Source organism: Myripristis murdjan, chromosome 9 (genome assembly GCF_902150065.1).
Source record: "Myripristis murdjan chromosome 9, fMyrMur1.1, whole genome shotgun sequence".
Lineage (NCBI taxonomy): Eukaryota > Metazoa > Chordata > Actinopteri > Holocentriformes > Holocentridae > Myripristis > Myripristis murdjan.
Genome location: NC_043988.1, coordinates 1,718,072 through 1,735,170, shown reverse-complemented (window position 1 = coordinate 1,735,170; position 17,099 = coordinate 1,718,072). Strand labels below are relative to the sequence as shown.

General features: G+C 39.6%; 1 protein-coding gene across 2 annotated transcripts; it reads right to left on the bottom strand.

Moving 5' to 3' along the window:
* Nucleotides 1-452: 452 nt before the first annotated feature.
* lhx2b (LIM homeobox 2b) lies at nt 453-13,622 on the bottom strand. 2 transcript variants are annotated; one of them, XM_030060302.1, is made up of 6 exons: nt 13,058-13,622; nt 12,520-12,682; nt 9,956-10,158; nt 8,627-8,997; nt 4,123-4,328; nt 453-1,324 (listed from the first exon to the last, which is right to left on the bottom strand). In XM_030060302.1, the coding sequence occupies exons 2-6, from the start codon at nt 12,637-12,639 to the stop codon at nt 1,034-1,036; spliced, it is 1,191 nt and encodes a 396-aa protein (XP_029916162.1). In that variant the 5' UTR covers nt 12,640-12,682; nt 13,058-13,622; the 3' UTR covers nt 453-1,033. The 2 variants fall into 2 exon arrangements, with proteins under 2 accessions (XP_029916162.1, XP_029916161.1); XM_030060301.1 differs by lacking the exon at nt 13,058-13,622 and having other exon boundaries at nt 12,520-12,938.
* Between the last annotated feature and the right edge of the window lie 3,477 nt (nt 13,623-17,099).

Below are 17,099 nucleotides of genomic sequence, written 5' to 3'. Positions count from 1 at the left end.
AGTCGAAAAGGTGAGAATGATTTGCAAACACGATCTGACCTCCGTCTGGTTAACAATACAGTTATGAGGTCAAATGGAAACTTGTATCGCTACACTGCATCCTCGTGCACAGCAGAATTTTTACCTTTGTAGAAACACCAACAGCTAAATCTAGCTCTTGTTTCAGTGAGGAAAAGGATTCTAGTTGTCCTACGGTAAAAAAAAAAAAAAAAAAAAAAAAAAAAAAGTAAGATCAAGAACAAGACAACAGCTTCTACTTTTCCAGAAGAATAATTAGTATGCCAGCATTCAGGCTAAACCACTAAACTTAACATTTTAAATAAAAGCGCTGCAGAAATGTGTATCACTGCACATACAGTACACATGTGCCGACACACAAACAGAAACTAAACACGACACACGCACATACACACTCACACGCACACGCGCGCACACACACACACAGTATGGAGGTAATTTACCTCTATTTTTCTTCTGAGTCAAGTCATTATTTTTTGATGTTGGTCGACATCTGATAACAGTTGTGAAGATAAAATGGACTGTAAGGCACGTGGCAGTCATAGGATATTGTAACCTGTGTTTAATCTCAGATTTCCAAAAAGAATTTTTTACAATCCTTCTAACAGTGACTCTTGTACAACAACATAAATACTGTGCTGGAAAAAATGAATTTCCAAAATTAAGCAGTTTTTCCCCCCAGTCTCTTTCTGTAAACATTGAAAAATGTAAATCAAGTCTCCTCAGTTCTCGACAAGACAACAACATCAAAATAACAACAACTGTTCCATCTGTAAGGCTCAAGCGCCTCACTATGCAAATAGTCTCTAATGGGCTCAGAGCAAAATGAGATCTGTGTTTTGCTTTTTTTCCTCTTTCCTTTACCGTCTTTTTCCTAATCCGTGTAATGTTTTTTAGTAGTCAAGAGTCCTCGGCTTTAGATCCAGGAGGTGTTGGGACGGGGTGGGGAGGCTCAGAGGATGGGAGCAGGGGGTAGAAGGTGGCAGGGGTTAGGCTGTAGTGAGGCTCCCGTCCATCAGAAGAGGCTGGTCAGAGTGGTCTGTGACGGGCTCCTGCACTCGTGGACGTCCATGCCGCCTGGCACCGAGGTGAGGACGGAGGTGACGGTGGGCATGGTGGGGTTGGTCAAGTCTGTCAGGGTGGTGGGGGTGCTGGACGGGCTCATGGAGGCGTTGGAGATCTCAGAGGCCGGGCCCGACGGCGTCCCCCCCTGCAGCGTGGAGCCGTCCGACGCCTTGTCCACCCCGGTGCTCTCCTGCCGCAGCAGGTTCCTCCTGAACTTAGCCCGGGCGTTTTGGAACCACACCTGCAAAAAGACATATTGTTATGACTTGGAAAAATCCATGAAAGCTGTACGGCCATGTCCATGAATCTGAAATTTCTTTCAAAAACATAGGGGAAAACAGCTAATTAACAAAAAATTACCAGAAAATCAGAGGGAGAAGCCCTGAATATTAATTTTAAAAAAGTCCCTGAAAATAAGGATTTCCTTTTTTATCTTACAACAATACAATTTGTAGAATTATTAAATTAGATGTTTAAATGTGAGATCAGTGATGCCAGATAAATGTCAGATTTCTTGTATTTAAATGCTTGTGAAAGGCTTTTGAGCGCAGCCTCAGGCTGCATTTCACAAGCATGTAACTCTTTGAAACCTGAGAAAATCAACTTGATTTCTTTCAAAAACACAGGATAAATGTGATGAGCAAATCTGCAAGAAACAACCTGGAAATTTGTAAGTTACCAGAAAATTACTCCAAAATTATCAGGAAAAAAATCAAAATGAAAAGAAATAAACGGAATTTTGGTAACAGGGTAGGATAAAAGCTGTTAAGGCCACCCTGGGCTTCAGAGCCACACTAGTCCCAACAGACTCCCCTGTGTAAGATCAGGAATAAGAGGGCCCTATAGGAAGAGATTAAACTGGGTGAGAGGGGGCATCCTTGCTCTCTGCTTTATTATAAAAGATATGTAATCCTTGTAGAGTAAAAGGTATCTGAGAACAGGAAAGAACAGGAGCAACATTCTAAAAATCTTCTTTTTACTAGGGATTCAACACAGAAAATTTCAGATCAGCCACTGAAACACAGTCCTTCTATTTTTTTCTAATGCACGGAACAAGAGATTTCTTCAGCTTCCCATTTTGTTTTAGTTTTTGTTTCAATACTGAAGGGCAGCCCTGTTGACACTGCATATGATAAAATTATATCGTCATCTCTTATTGGGGTGATTTCGAGATAATTAAATTAGTGCCCTCTTTGCGAAGCTCTCCTTTAGAGGATGTGTTGGTCTTGAATGGTTTTCTGATGCAATTTTTTGGTTTTGTTCATGCTTTCCAGTTTCTTTTCTCCCCGTGTTAAAAATAAATAACCTGCAAGATTAACTTCTGGACCGACTCAAGCTGAGGTAATATGGCGGGCTGACTGTTAGAAGCCTGTTAGTGATGGAGTCATGATGGAGCCATGGGGGAACAGACAGAGGGAAATCGCTTCAGCTGGAATAACAGCCATGAAAACTGGAACGCATCAAAGCAAAATGACTGCTTTGTTTTCCGTGAGCGTTAATTAAAGCAGCAGGGTTTTTTTTTCCCAGAAATTTGATTCAGAAACCTTTTTGTCTCATTTTTTTCTTCCCAGTCCCCTAGATAATTTGCTGTCGTCTTTGTGGAAATCAAACACTCTCTGTTGTGTTTTCTGTATCCATGCGCCGTAGAGCTTTTTTTTTTTTTTTTATCTCTCAGTTTTCACCATAACGTCATATCCACTGAAAGAGAATTAACATTTCTTTATTCCTTCCATTCCACTAAATAGCCACACTGCAAAATATGATGCTCACGCCAAATGAGACTTGAGTTTTGTTCAAACAAATGAGAAAATACATCAGTGAGGTGAAATCTTTGTTTTCAGTGCAGCTTCTTTTGACGTGTCTCATGAACACATTTACAGGATTTTACTGAAAATGAAATAACGACTGTGTCTTGAAATAAGGCAGATGATGCTGCTCCTTCAAAAAAAAAAAAAAAAAATCACACCATATGTGCCACTCTTCGAAATAAATTGAGCTGCACTGGAAACAAGTGAAATTACCTCAGCCTTCAACTACAGGCAGGAAGACATAAAGGAAGATTTCATTTTAAGATGGTTCAAGGTGCTAATGTCGTTCAAAAAATATTTTCTGGAGAAAGAAAGAAAGAAAGAAAGAAAGAAAGAAAGAAAGTATAGAGATATTGACATCTCTCTTAAATAAAAAGAAAAACCTCCTGAAAGTGAGAAACAGAAAAAGACAATGAGAGAACGCAGGAGAGGAAGAAGAAAAGAAGCAGGGAGAAACCCCACTGATGAAGTGAAATTATTTTACTTCTTTCCAACGGCACTTTTTCTCAACTTGTACCTTGAACACATGTCAAGAATTCAGCTGAAATGAGAAATGGCAGCATCTTGAAAGAAGACAGATGATGCTGATGTTTCCAAGAAAGCCTCCCTGGACACAATGAGACCAGTGAGACTCGCTGGTCTTCCCTGCTGGCACCGACCCTCTTCCCTCCTGATTTTGTGGGGCCGACCCACCCGAGCCAAATGACATGGAAGAGCACTTCAGGTCAGAGCTTTTCAAACTTTTTTTATGTTCTGGACCCACGACTTGATTTTCCACAATATCATTATTTTGGTTTGTGTGAAGTATTAAATGTTTGTGAACTGTGTATGAACGCAGCCTAAACACAAAAAATCTGCTGTCCATTCAGCATCAATAATCTCACCTTTAAACATATCATTTTAATAATTATAGATATATAGCTGTCTTTTTTCTTTTTCAAGGTATTTTGTGCAGGCAATGTATTGGCTAATTTTTTAAAAAAAATGTTTGGGTCATTTTTTTCCCCGTTTTGCTAATTGGCTGGTCGCCTTTTCGCCATGCAAAGGTACAGATCTCAAAGGGTTAAACTGTTTAGACTACACACTTGAACCCGCGGTGAGATTAAACCAGAGAGAAGAAACTGTTCAAACGATTCCTCACACATTTTCAGCATTGAGCCCCAGGAATCCTCTCGAGGATCCCTGGGGGTCCCCGGACCCCACTTTGAAAACCAGTGGTTTAGGTAGGTACCTGTAGGACCCGCTTGGTGAGGCCGGTCTTCTGGGCGAGCTGCTTGAGGTCCTTGGCGTCGGGGTTGTGGTTGATGGCGAAGTAGGACTTCATGGTCCTCAGCTGGTGGTGCTTGAAGGACGTCCTCATGCGCTTGGTCTTCTGACTGGAGCTATACTGGGAGTCCCTGTCCATGGAGTCGCCGTCATTCTCATTACAGCTCAGCGCTGCAGGGCCACAAACACACACACACACACGCACACAACGAGAAAGAGAGGGAGGGGCTGATTAGAGCGCGTAAACACTAATCCGGTTACTAATCATTTTCATTTGGTGTGTTTTTAGTCCAGTGCTGTTGATGGAGGGATGGTGGAGCTGGCTCTGGAAAAACAGACCTGGGCTGGAAATTAGAGGGACACAAAATGACCAATACTTGATCCCCCCTGTATGTGAAGCTGTATGGGACAACTATCAAATCAAAAGCTGTGTAAGGGTAAGAAAGAATGAAGGAAAGACGGAGACAAACAAACAAAGAAAAAAGAAAGAAAGAGATTATTCCATTTTGTTGAGGGCTTTAATGCCTTGAAGAAGAAAGAACACCGAAGAAAGAAATAAAGAAAAAAGAAATGACAGAGAAAGAAATAAACAATTTAATTTGGTTCAAGAAGTAAAAAAAAAAAAAAGTAGCCAGTCAGAAAGAAATAAAAAAGGGGAATAAAAGACAGAATTCAATTTTTAAGATGCTCAAGGTTCTGTGGTGACTTGGGGAATAAAAGAGATGAGGGCAAGAAAAACAAAAATGCTTTACTTTGATTCAAGGCTCTAATGTCTTGAAGAAGAAAGTAGATGAGGGTGAGAAGGAAAGCAAGCAAGACAGAAACAACTTTTTTTTTTTTTTTTTTAAATTTAAGCTGCTTCATGGCTTCATTTATTGAACCAAAATTAACTCCTGCCATGGCTCACTTAAAGACATTAAGGTGTTTTTTCCCTTTTCTTTCATTTTGGAAAGGCCTTCTTTCCCAGGTCCAGTGTGCCGTTCAGTCATGTGACACACACCAGCTGTTTTGAACCTGCACTTATTTGCAGTTGCACATCTTCCACCGATGGAATATTTCTGTCTGGGTCTGTATCTGCTGCTATCCTGGGAGGTGCTAGCCTGGCTTCAGTAATACCAACACACATGTATTTTTCCCAGCCTGCAAATTTCTTGGCACGTTCCGACGTGTTGCTGCATGCATAACAGTTCGTGTTCAATATCAAACGCTGCAAATGATGAATATGAAGTGAGTGAAAACCACCAGAATAACACTTCACTTAATTAGCCCATACAAACCAGGCAGAACAAATGCTGCTTTCTGGCTGAAGCATATGCTCCAGCGTTTTTACAAAAGCGCACTGTGGACTGTTGTCCTGCTTGTTCCGATTCAGCTGCATCTTCCTAAACAGTGTTCACAACATCTTGGAGATGCCTTTGCTTTTGCTGCTTTTTTTTTCCCATGTGGCCACTGGTCAGGAAAGTTTGGTGTTGTTTCAGAGTGTCAACAGAAGAGGGCGCACTGCCTCTTCCCTCCACTCCACTCAGGTGTAAATTGGGTACAATCTCTCCTCAACACTACACACTTATTCTTATTCTTATTCTTATCATCATCATCATCATCATCATCATCATGATTGTCATCATTATTTTATAGTATTGATGTTTCTTTCTTTTTTCTTTTTTCATTATTCTATTTTTTTTTTCAGGAAAGTTTCCATTCCATTAAATACTGAAATAAATAAGTGAATACATTTATTTATTTAATCTGTTGATAATATCTAATATTCATATAAAGATTTTATGAAATCACATGTTTCTTGATTTCTTTTATTGTGGTGAAGTCTTATTTTCTGAAGTATTATATTTCTTTTTTTTTTTTCCCTCTCAAAATAATGTGGGGGAATCCACCAGTGGTGGATAATGCTGCTTCTTTCCAGGAAGCCTTCCTTAATACAAGAAGAAACGGCTGGAAACAAACTGATTCCCCTTGGAAACTGTTCAAAATATATTATAATGAGGTGTGATTATTTCACTTGTTTTCAGCGCAGCTTATTTCATATTGTTTCTTGAATTGACAAAGTTGAGACAAATCTGAGTCACTAGGGGATTTGGGATAGAACTGAAATAACAAACACTGGTTATTATTATTATCATTATTATTTTTATCTGTAAAAGTGGATCTGCAAGTCTAGATTTTGACACACTGTGTAGTTTGCAATCATGTCTCTGTGTAGGTTATTAGCAGCCTGATTTGTTTATTTCCTAAAATCAAGGCATCAATGTAGGAATCAATCCGTTCAACACAATAGGAACAGATAATGAAAAGAGACATTAAAGAACTCCTACTGGCCACTGGCCTGCTTTCACTGGAACCTCACATGCTATTAGAAATTCTTACAAATAATTGTGTTCCCATGGTCTCTCACTCTCTCTCTCTCTCTCTCTCTCTCTCTCTCTCTCTCTCTACTTCCAGTGAATAACTCATCAAATCACATTGATCTCTCTGGTACACACCCAGTTTGGCCCAGTCCCAATGCCAAAAGGCCCCAGCAATGTGTGTGTGTGTGTGTGTGTGTGTAGGTAGGTAGGAGGGTAGGTGGGTGGGGTTGGGGGGTGTCTGTAGATGTCTATGGAGCCTGACAAGTGGAAAAGGGCGAAAGCAAAAGCCCGAACATAAAAAAAAAAAAAAAAAAAAAAAAAAAAAACTTTTTCTTTTTTATCCCCAAAGAAGACATGGGAGAAACACACACACACACACACACACACACACACACACACACACACACACAGAACTTCTTAAGGGGTTCTTAAACGCACCCTGGATAGATAAAACTAAACAGAACCACAACCAGCAGCTATTAAAGGTTATTTTTCAGATAACCACCAGATTGTTACCAATAGTTTTTACAGAAATGTCATGATAATCTGTATGTTTTCATTAAGGAAACAAATGTCACTGCACTTCTAAAAGCTCATCAAAATAAACAGATACAGATGCTTTTCAAAAAAATTTCTAACTCCATGGGCTACTTGACACAGTCGAAGTTAAAAAAAAAAAACAGGATTAAATCCCTAGAAGTTGTGTGTTAATTTAACTAGGGCATACTGAGTTCATTCATTGTTTAGCATGACATAGGCTTTTCTTTTACTCCTGCATCAAAAAAAAGCTTAAAACCAAATAATGCGTGAGAGAAATCAAAGCTTCGGGGCCTCTAACCTCATATGAAGTCATTTGCTGATTCAACATAACATTGTTTTTCCGTTGTTCCTGAACTGCATGCTTTCCTCATCGCTAATTCATTCCCATCCATGCCTGTGCCTTCACATTATTTGGCCTGTTATTACTGACATGGACGACAAGCTCACTAAAAAAAAAGTCACAATAGACACACTGTAACTATACCTATAGAAATGCTATGGGGAACAAAAAATATTATAAAGTGAAATGTAGTCATTACAAAAAATCACAACAAAAAAAATCATAAACACAAATAAAATACTATGGAAAACTGTGGGAATAATATTATTGTTATTGTTGTTGTTGTTGTTTTTAATTTAAACACATAAACAAATTAACCGATAGGAAACTCACTATTACGCACTGCAGACATACTGTTATTAGGATTATTATAGGAATTATTATAGGATTATTATTACAGTGTTTCTATAGGGGTAAAAATACCATAAAGTACGATTAAGTCATGACACGCAACAGACACGTTTTAACTCCCCATAGGAGGATCATAGGAATATTATATATATATGCTACTGCAGGAGATAAAATATATAAAGTAATAGGGTCACTATAAACTCACCACTGAACAGCACAGCCACAGTATGAGTCCCTATGGGAATATTACAAGGAATATTAGGCTATGGGAAAGTAATAAGGAGATGGAAAATGAAGCACCATACGGTCTCCATAAACTCACAATTGAACACCACAGGCACACTATAGGAATAGTGATCTTGTTCACTAATGAGGCTATTGTGAGGAATTCTTTTACTATAGCTGTGAATTCATATTCATGTATCCTCATCCGGCAGTGTGTTGGGCCCCCGGCAGGCACAAAAAAGGAAGGGGGTGTACAGGCTACAGTGAAGGGTTAAGTTTACTTTGTAACTGACCATTTATCTGCAGAAACCTGAGGTTACCTTTCACATCGATGTGCATGCAATTTTCTGTTTACATACTATTTATTTACAGTGGTGTTTAAAGGTGCTATGTGTTATGAGGTGTGATGAAGTGACTTTCAGCCCAAGAAAAAATCCAAAAGAGGACAATGACGTATCTTATTCAGTAAATCCACAGTATAAACAACAGCAAACGTAAGATGAGAGAAAAGGCGCATGATTTTCTGAAGTTTTTTCTTTGCGTTGTTTGCATCTAAAGGTCAGACCCACCTTTATTCCCACTTTTTCAATGTAAATTTTCTGTTAAATCCCTGCTTTATAGGCGAGTTGTTACTACCACTGCGGCCTGCTTACCTGCATTGTAGGCGGCCAGCTCGGCCCCAGGCCCGGGGCTTTTCCTCTTTCTGGGCCGGCCCTTCTGCACCGTCCCCACGCCGTTGAAGTAGGATAGTCCGAGTGTGTTGGCCGGGCCCAGGCCTTTATGCGGCACAACGTCCGCATGGTTAAAATGTGTCTGATATTCTCCCTGGATGAGAGTCTCAAAGTGCAGTCGACAGTAGACCAGACTGTCCTTCATGCCAAAGTGGTCCCCGGTGGTGAGCATCTTGCTGCAGGTAGTGCAGGTGAAGCAGTTGAGGTGGTAGACCAAGTCCCGGGCCCGCATCACCATCTCCGAGGCCGAGATCCCCAGGTGACACCGAGCGCATCTCTGCACCGAAAATCTTCTGCGGACAACACAGAAACCTCATCAGCTGCTGGACACGGGCGCTTTTAAGGCCTTATAGCTTCCATATGAGATGAAACTAACTTTTATAGCCAACAGCTTTTATTAAGTTGACTTTATAAATTAGCAGAAAAGAGTTCACCCAAGCCAAGCGCCAATGAGGTGATCGTTAGACCGATATATGTTTGCCGATACTGGCCATTAATTAAATGTCATATCTAGCCTTTAATCATCCAGTGTGCTTTCTATAAATGATCACAGCTACAAAAAACAACAAAACAAAACATCCTGACATGATGTTTGCTTTTTCCAACATTTTGTGTTTTCTTTCATGTAATTATTTGGTTATTTAAATTTATGTTATGTTTATTGTAATATAGGCTAATGCTTTGATTGAAGCCAGTCATGTAGACTGTGCAACTGGGCTGGGAAATGGGCGTGTGGGGGGCGAAAGAGGGGAGAGGGAGGGGGAGGGTTACTTGAAATTATTTGGAATGGGGAAAAAAGTAAAGTTGCTGAATAATAGCACAAAAAGTCAGCTATATCCTCAGTGCAAACATATCAGCACTAGCGAGATATATCATAAGTAATGTCTAAGTTGTGTAATGTTGTGACAATCATCTTGTAATTTTGTGGACACTTTTTAAAAAAAAATATTATATATATATTTTTTTTCTTCTTTCTAAAATATAAGCAGTTTTTGTTTCTGTGGTATCCACTGTTTATTTATTTATTATCACTATTACTATTTAATTTACCGGCCATTATGGTCTTCTTTGAATTCTCATAGTGTGAAAATAAAAAAAAGCCTACATTCATTGGAGTTAATCTAAGTCGCCAACTCCACATAACTGAGTGAAAATCTCAGCAGTGGCAGATGTTCCTGTGGGATACAGTGAGGTATGGGTGAGTGTCCTCTCCCTTCCGTGCTGCACAGGCCTGCGTGTCCCCTCCTGTACCTGTAGTAGTCCTCCTTGCAGTAGATGCTGCCGTCCTTGCTGAAGCAGGTGAGCTCAGACTCCAGGTTCAGTTTGCACTCGCAGCATTTGAGGCAGCGCATGTGCCACTGTTTATCCACGGCCAGCAGGTAGTAACGGTCCGCTATCTTCCTACCGCAGCCCGCACACAGGGCCACCCGCTCACTGGTCATGCATGGCATGGACTGGCAGCGCAACATGAAGAGAGAGAGGCAGAGGAAGGCAGACAGGAAAACAGTGAGGGCATGTTGTTTTATTAGAGGGTGGAAAAAATACAAACGATGGTTTAGCAACATCATAAGTAAATTACATGTCTTAAACATATGCTATATTGATAGTAGGAGGAAATAAAATACCACAGAAAACGACAGTCATAGAATTGGGTCCCATAGCCACGATATAGACTACTGTAATATAGAACTATTACAGGAATATGTACATTAAAATAAGTGGGTAAAAAATACAGAGGCACAGAACGATAATAGATTTAAAAAACCTGTGAAGAATATCTTAAAATGGGAATACCACAACACAAGGCCACAACACAGGACACAACCTAGACAAGTTAAAAGCCTCTATAGCAATATTATAGGAATACAAATGAAAGCTTATCATAGCAGATCGATAAATAGCCTATAAACACTGATCAAATCACAATGAACCCACCATGGACACGCTGTAAATATTGCATCACAAATATAATCTAACAGGAGTATAAGAAAACGCTGTAATTAAGCAGCTGCAAATTCACTGTTCAACTCCTCAGACACACATAGATCATTGTTATGAATGAATGAATTTTAAAATAATGCCACAGAAGGTCAGGAAATACCATTTACTATGATAAGATCAATACAAACCTCTTAGACACATTATAGACACACTAAAAGTCCATGCTGGAATATTATATAAACTGTGTCTCATAGAAAAACACATAAAGTATATACGGTCAACTTTACATTGAAAGACACTTCTGATTTCAACTCAAGTCCCCTCAGGAATAATTTAGGAATATTATAGAGATACTAAACAGATATACCAGAAAGTATACAAATTAAACTAGAAAAACATATAGGTTACAATAGTGATACGATTGGAGATACACTACTATAATGCACTATTCAGCACTAGAGACACACTTAATAGGACCTTTTGAGAATATCATAAAAATATTACAGCGTTAGCGCGAGACATGCAGAAAAAATAGAGCAACTAAATTCACTACTGAGTAGCCTACCATAAGCACCCTATAGGGCCTATAGGAATATTTTAGGGATCTCATAGTGATACTGTTGGAATTTAAGAGAAAACACCATTAACTATGATAATCTCGTATGAAGTTACTGTTGATTACAATAAACACACTATGAGGCCCTATCAAAATAATATAGGGATATTATAGGTATTTTTCATCACGGGAGGCCAATGTGTGATTAGTGCACATGCATGTGGCAGTAGCTTGTAACAATCATGGCTTCAAAAAAGAAACAGATTTTTATAAGAAAAAAAATGTACAGGCCGATAGAATGTCCTAAATGTGTCTGTGGTCAGTTCACTCAAAAGGAAAATAAGAGTAATAATATTAGGGGGGGAAAAGTTAAAGTGCATTCAAAACCCTAAGACACGAAACTCATTAAAATTGTTTCGAGCCCTGGAAGACACAGCAATACACACACGCATAGGCTACTCAAGCACGTACACGCACTCACGCACGTTCTCTGAATCATTTGAAAATAAAGGTGGAAGCAGAATCAAAATGAATGGTTTTGGTACAGGTCATCTTTTCTTCTTTTATAATTATTATTTCATTTTCCATTGTGTCATTGCTCAGTGACAGATTACTGAACTTTCTAAGAATGCACTTTTTAATTTTATTTGTTTAAATTATAATTACTGATTTCAAACTGATGTATTGAGATCTTTACGAAAAGAATGAAAAATAAATGAAATAAAATAAACTAAAATAAAGCCTGAAACCGGCTTTTGCTATTAACGAGAGTTGGGTTTTGTTGTTCATACTTTGCTTCAAGTATCTTTCTTATGGGCTGCTCTAGTTCATTCCATTCCAAAGTCTCCTTTTCAGATACGCTTTGATTTTGCCTTGATTGAGCCTGAAAATGCACATGGATTTAAAACAGAAATCGCATACAAAATTTGCTTAAGGAAATAAAATACTTAATTTCCAGGGTAATATTACATGTTGTTTTCTGGGACAATTTTGCAGCCTGTTTAGTTAGGGCCTATTTAGTTTAGGCTTTGTTGGGGCCATAAGAAGTTTTCAGATCCAGCAGGATTAAGCAGAGGCTGCTGAAAAATTTAGAGGCCGTTTGGAGGAACTTTATGGGCTAACATAATTACAATATGTGCCATTTGGTGGACACATTTTATTCCAATCGCTGGTAGCATTAGTGATTTAAAAAAGTGGTTAGAGAGGGGAAAAGTGTCTATTTCTGGAAACTATCCGTTAAATAGCACATGCAAGTTCGCAGTGGCAGTGCCACTATTTCAAAAATCAGCTGAAAGGAGTAAAACGAAATCTCTCCTACCGTTTCAGATTCCCCCATATCGATGGCTGAGCTGATGGCTGCTGACTCGCTCTTTCCTCTCCGGTCCATCTCTTCCACCACACCGTGCACGTCGCCTCCAGGGAGGCCATGGAAAAGCATCGTTGCCGCAGAGGGGAGGATATTATAACTGTTCTCTTCAGATCTGCAACCCAAGATTTCCATCAGACGCAAAACCTCGTGCAATGGCACTCAATCTTTCTCTCTCTCTCCCTCTCTCTCTTTTTTCGTCTTCTTGCTGTGACAAGTGAGAAATCCAGATCAGGGAGGAAAAATATGAGGAAAAAATTGGACACGTGTTCTCCACACTAGGTCTCATCTGCCAATGGAAACCGTCATCCGAATCTCTGCAGCTCTCATTATTAATAAGCTATGATTAATTCATAAATAAGCGTGCAGATTCCCCTTCTCTTATAGCGATGGGAATCTATTTTTTCTTTCTCTGAGGTGTGACACTATTTCTTTGTTATCATCAGCTGCTCTTGCTAAATAATTTTCCATTTACCGTGAATTAACATACCAACTATGGAAGCCCCCGTTGCATGAGTCTCGGTACCGATGCCTCCTCGCCGGGAGTAGTATCAGGATTTCGGTAATTTGCAAGACATTGCCGACGAAAATTTCTTCTTTTTTGCAGAACAATAAGTAACTGGCAACTGGCACTGCCACTCTGGGCAGCAAACCATCTACCGCATCACACAGGCAGGCAAAAACAGATATATGTCTCCAAAAAAAAAAAAAAAAAAAAAAAAAAAACCTGACAGAAGGGGGGAAAGATCAACAGAGAGCCTGTGAGAAAGGCTTCCTCACCCCCTCCAGGTTTTCATTCAACTAGACAGTCCAACTTGGTGCGTAAAGCAGCGTGATTTATGTCGGCAAAACTACTTGTGCTTTGCAGGAGAAAGCAGAAGAAGAAAAAAAGCACAGAAGGACCCTTTGCTTTATAAAATCCCACCGGAAGCCTAGGAGAAGCTGTTTTCCTTTGCAGTTTTCTTTTTTAATTTTTGTCTTTTGCCAAGTCAGCTGCACACGTGTGTAATGGAAGAGGAGGAGTTGGCTTTACGTTGACTTATTATAAGCGAGTGCCAGCTGGCCCCCCAAAAACCGCCGTTCCTCCTTCTCCGGTCCCGGTTGGACTCTGCGCTCCTTATCAACGGGGCCCCGTTGCGTCACGGCGCACCATTTATGTTCATTGGTTGTTCCGCCTTCCACCGAATTGTTACTTTACTGACCAGGTCTGAAAGCCTGCCACGGTTACGCACCGGTGCAAGGACCCGGCCACCATCCGTCCTTGTGTCCTCTTCTGCAACCGCAGTCTGCTTCAAAGAGCCCAAATGTCAACTTCACCAAAGAAGAAGAAGAAGAGAGATGAGAGAGGGAAGCACAGAGCGGAGAGTTTTGTCTGAGGTGTGCATGTGGAGGAGCTGTCTGTGCGCACTGGGAAGCTCCTCTGGGACCTTTACTCAAGTGACATACACTCTCAACAAAAATGGTTCTACACAGCACCAGCTAATGGCTTTTAGAACCATTTAGAACCGTTTTAAAAACGATTGTCTAGAAGCTCGAATGGTTCCACATAGACTCTGTTCTGGTGCCAAAGAAGCTGTGAGACTGTGTAAAACGCTCCAAATCATAAATAAAAGATGATTTAAAGAGCCGCATATGCGGGTTTTTTTTTTATTCTGGTTGGTCAGTTTTGTTTTGTTTCACATCTGAGAGTTCTATGAATCATATAGACCAACTATAACCCCAACCAAGGAACCACTGAAGGACCCTCTTTTTCTGGGTGTAAAGCTGAGCTGACTGTTAGTTTGGCCTCTTCAGTTGTATCCATGGTATTGACTTATTCATATAAGTTAATGGCACAGCTGATTCTGCTACAGTTTCCAGGCTGTGTAGCTACATATGTGGATAGTCTATATATTAAAGCTCACTGGACTCAGAAACAGCACAGGCTGCTCTATCACACCCAGGAATAAACCCTTTAATCATATTCAAATCAACACAAATACAGAAAAAATGTGAAGTTTTCTCTTTATTTTCTTTTATTTTAAAATACATTTTTTCGTGGATTTATACACACACACACACACACAAACACACACACACACACACACACACATATTGATACATACATATAGATAGATAGATAGATAGATAGATAGAGATACACACACGCACGCACGCACGCACACACGCACACACACACACACACACACACACACACACACACACACGTGTGTTTGTGTGTCAAACATTTGCCACAGGTGTCAGAGGTAAAAGCAGGGCCCATGCCAGTCAGCAGAATTTTAAAAACAAATGAAGGGAGGAGAACAGGCGAGAAAATGAGGAAAAGCTCACTGCCAAGCGGATTCGAGGAGTTTTGAGCTTTGAGCTCCGTCTTAGAAAATATAAAAAGCTGCTGTATTTACTGGCAAAATGAAACAAGCAGCATCTCCGCAGGATCATTTGATGCCTTAAAACAATTGTAGTCATGCCGTCTGTCACATGGGAGGTGAATTTTACTTTTCCAAGTGCATGTGTGGATCTTTTTAACGTATTTATCATTTTCAAATAAACGAGCACGCTTCGTCCAATCGACTGTCTTCCATGTGTGAGTGTATCTTTTTAAAAACTGATTCAGCAGCACGTCTGTGTTTCCACTGCCGGCGTTGGCAGGGCGCAGAGCTGATCCTGGATCCGCTCATAATTAGCTCTCTGCTCTTAATTGGGAGGGGAAAGTGGACTTCGTCATCAGAGGAGCAGAGAGGAGGTTAGTCTGCACAAAAGCTGGTAGGCCAGTTATTCCAGCATGAGAGGGAAAATTACACCTTATCGCACCGCTTTGTTTATTGTGGAACTTGGCTTGTGGTGCGAAGTCATTTCCAGCATGCAGCAGCTGGAAAAGAACTGTTGTGAAATGGGAAGAAGAATAGAAGAATGTTCAACTTCAGGCTCACATCCACCTGACTTGTTTTTATTATTGTTATTATTTATTTATTCATTTATTCATTTTTTAATATCTTCAAAGAAGAAGTAAAAGTAGTTATGAGTAAAAAAGAGAAAAATGCGCAATTTAAATATTGGTAGGTAAGGGGGGAAAAAAGATGATTCATGTTGCATCGCTATTCTGCTGGTAATACCTTTCTAATTCCCTTTCTTTTGCAGCCGCTCCTTAAAAATACCTAGCCACCCCCCCCCTCACACACACACACACACACACACACACACACATACACACACACCACTCCCCATGCATAAAAGCCTGCGTTTAGGCTATTGTGAAGTTTTATAGCACAAATATGATGTTAAGCTCCTAAATCCTTATGCAAATCAACCCCTCTGTAATACCCTTAATTGAATACATGCATATTTATCATCTGCGTTTTCTATCTGCTATAAGGCTGGCTTATACATTAAACATAGTGGCAGCGGGCATGTCTGCGGGCGTGTATGAAATATGATATTAGGAGGTTGTGTAAGATTAAGGAAAAAATATCAGTTTATATTTATATGTGCTTTTTTTTAACTGAAGACGGGAGGCTGGCTTACTAGTTTCTGTGAAGCTGGGTTTAATTGAATGGACTCTTTAGAAATGAATTTGGAGAATAAATGCAGTTCAAGTGAATTTCGAGTTTATTTAATGTAGACTATATATAGATTCATGCAAAGTTCAGGCCGAGGTCTATGTTGCAACATTGCCATGTCTATTTGATTGTCATGATAAAAGTCACAATCTCATAATTAGCCGCAGTATCCAGCATGTTAAGTTCCGCTGCTTAAAACAGTCCAATATTTTATTCATCTGTGATACATTTATTTAAGAGGGAAGGTGAAACTGAATTAATTCCATTTCTCCCACTGTGTTCCCACCCCCTCCTCCACACACACACACATACACACACACACACACACACACACACACACACACACACACATACATTTTTTTTTTTTTTTTTAAACATGGGGGCAGTAGACCCACATCATCAAGGCTGGGAAAGAGCTAGATGGGGCGGAAAGATGATCATCATAAGGCAAAACAGCCAGAATTAATAATAAAATAATTTCTAAAAATGCCTCAGAAAAACATTAATTTTCGCTATATTAAAGTATAAAACACTTTATACCACTTATTACTTCATATCATAAAGACTGATCTCAGTTTGCAAAAAGGTGAATAAACTGCATTTTTCAAACAAAAAGAATTCATTTAGGTGGGTTTAGCCTCTTTACATCCCTGCTTAGGCCTGCACACAATTCAGGCTTAACAGAATTATTCATTGGGAGACTGAGGGAGGATTCATTCCAGGGCCTTTTCCCTAATAAAACATTCAAACACATAACTAATATGCTGCTAGAACAATTGTTAATCTATTTAATGATGATAGTGATACAGTATTAAAATGAGCACTTTTATCCACAGACATTTAACTGCAGCAATGTCTCACATTACTTCCTGCATGTGGACTGATTGGGTTTTTTGATGCTGGTATTTCTAGTCGCTGAAAGTCAAGTTTTGGTTAGATTTTTTTTTTTCACACCAAATATTATGAGTAAACTAT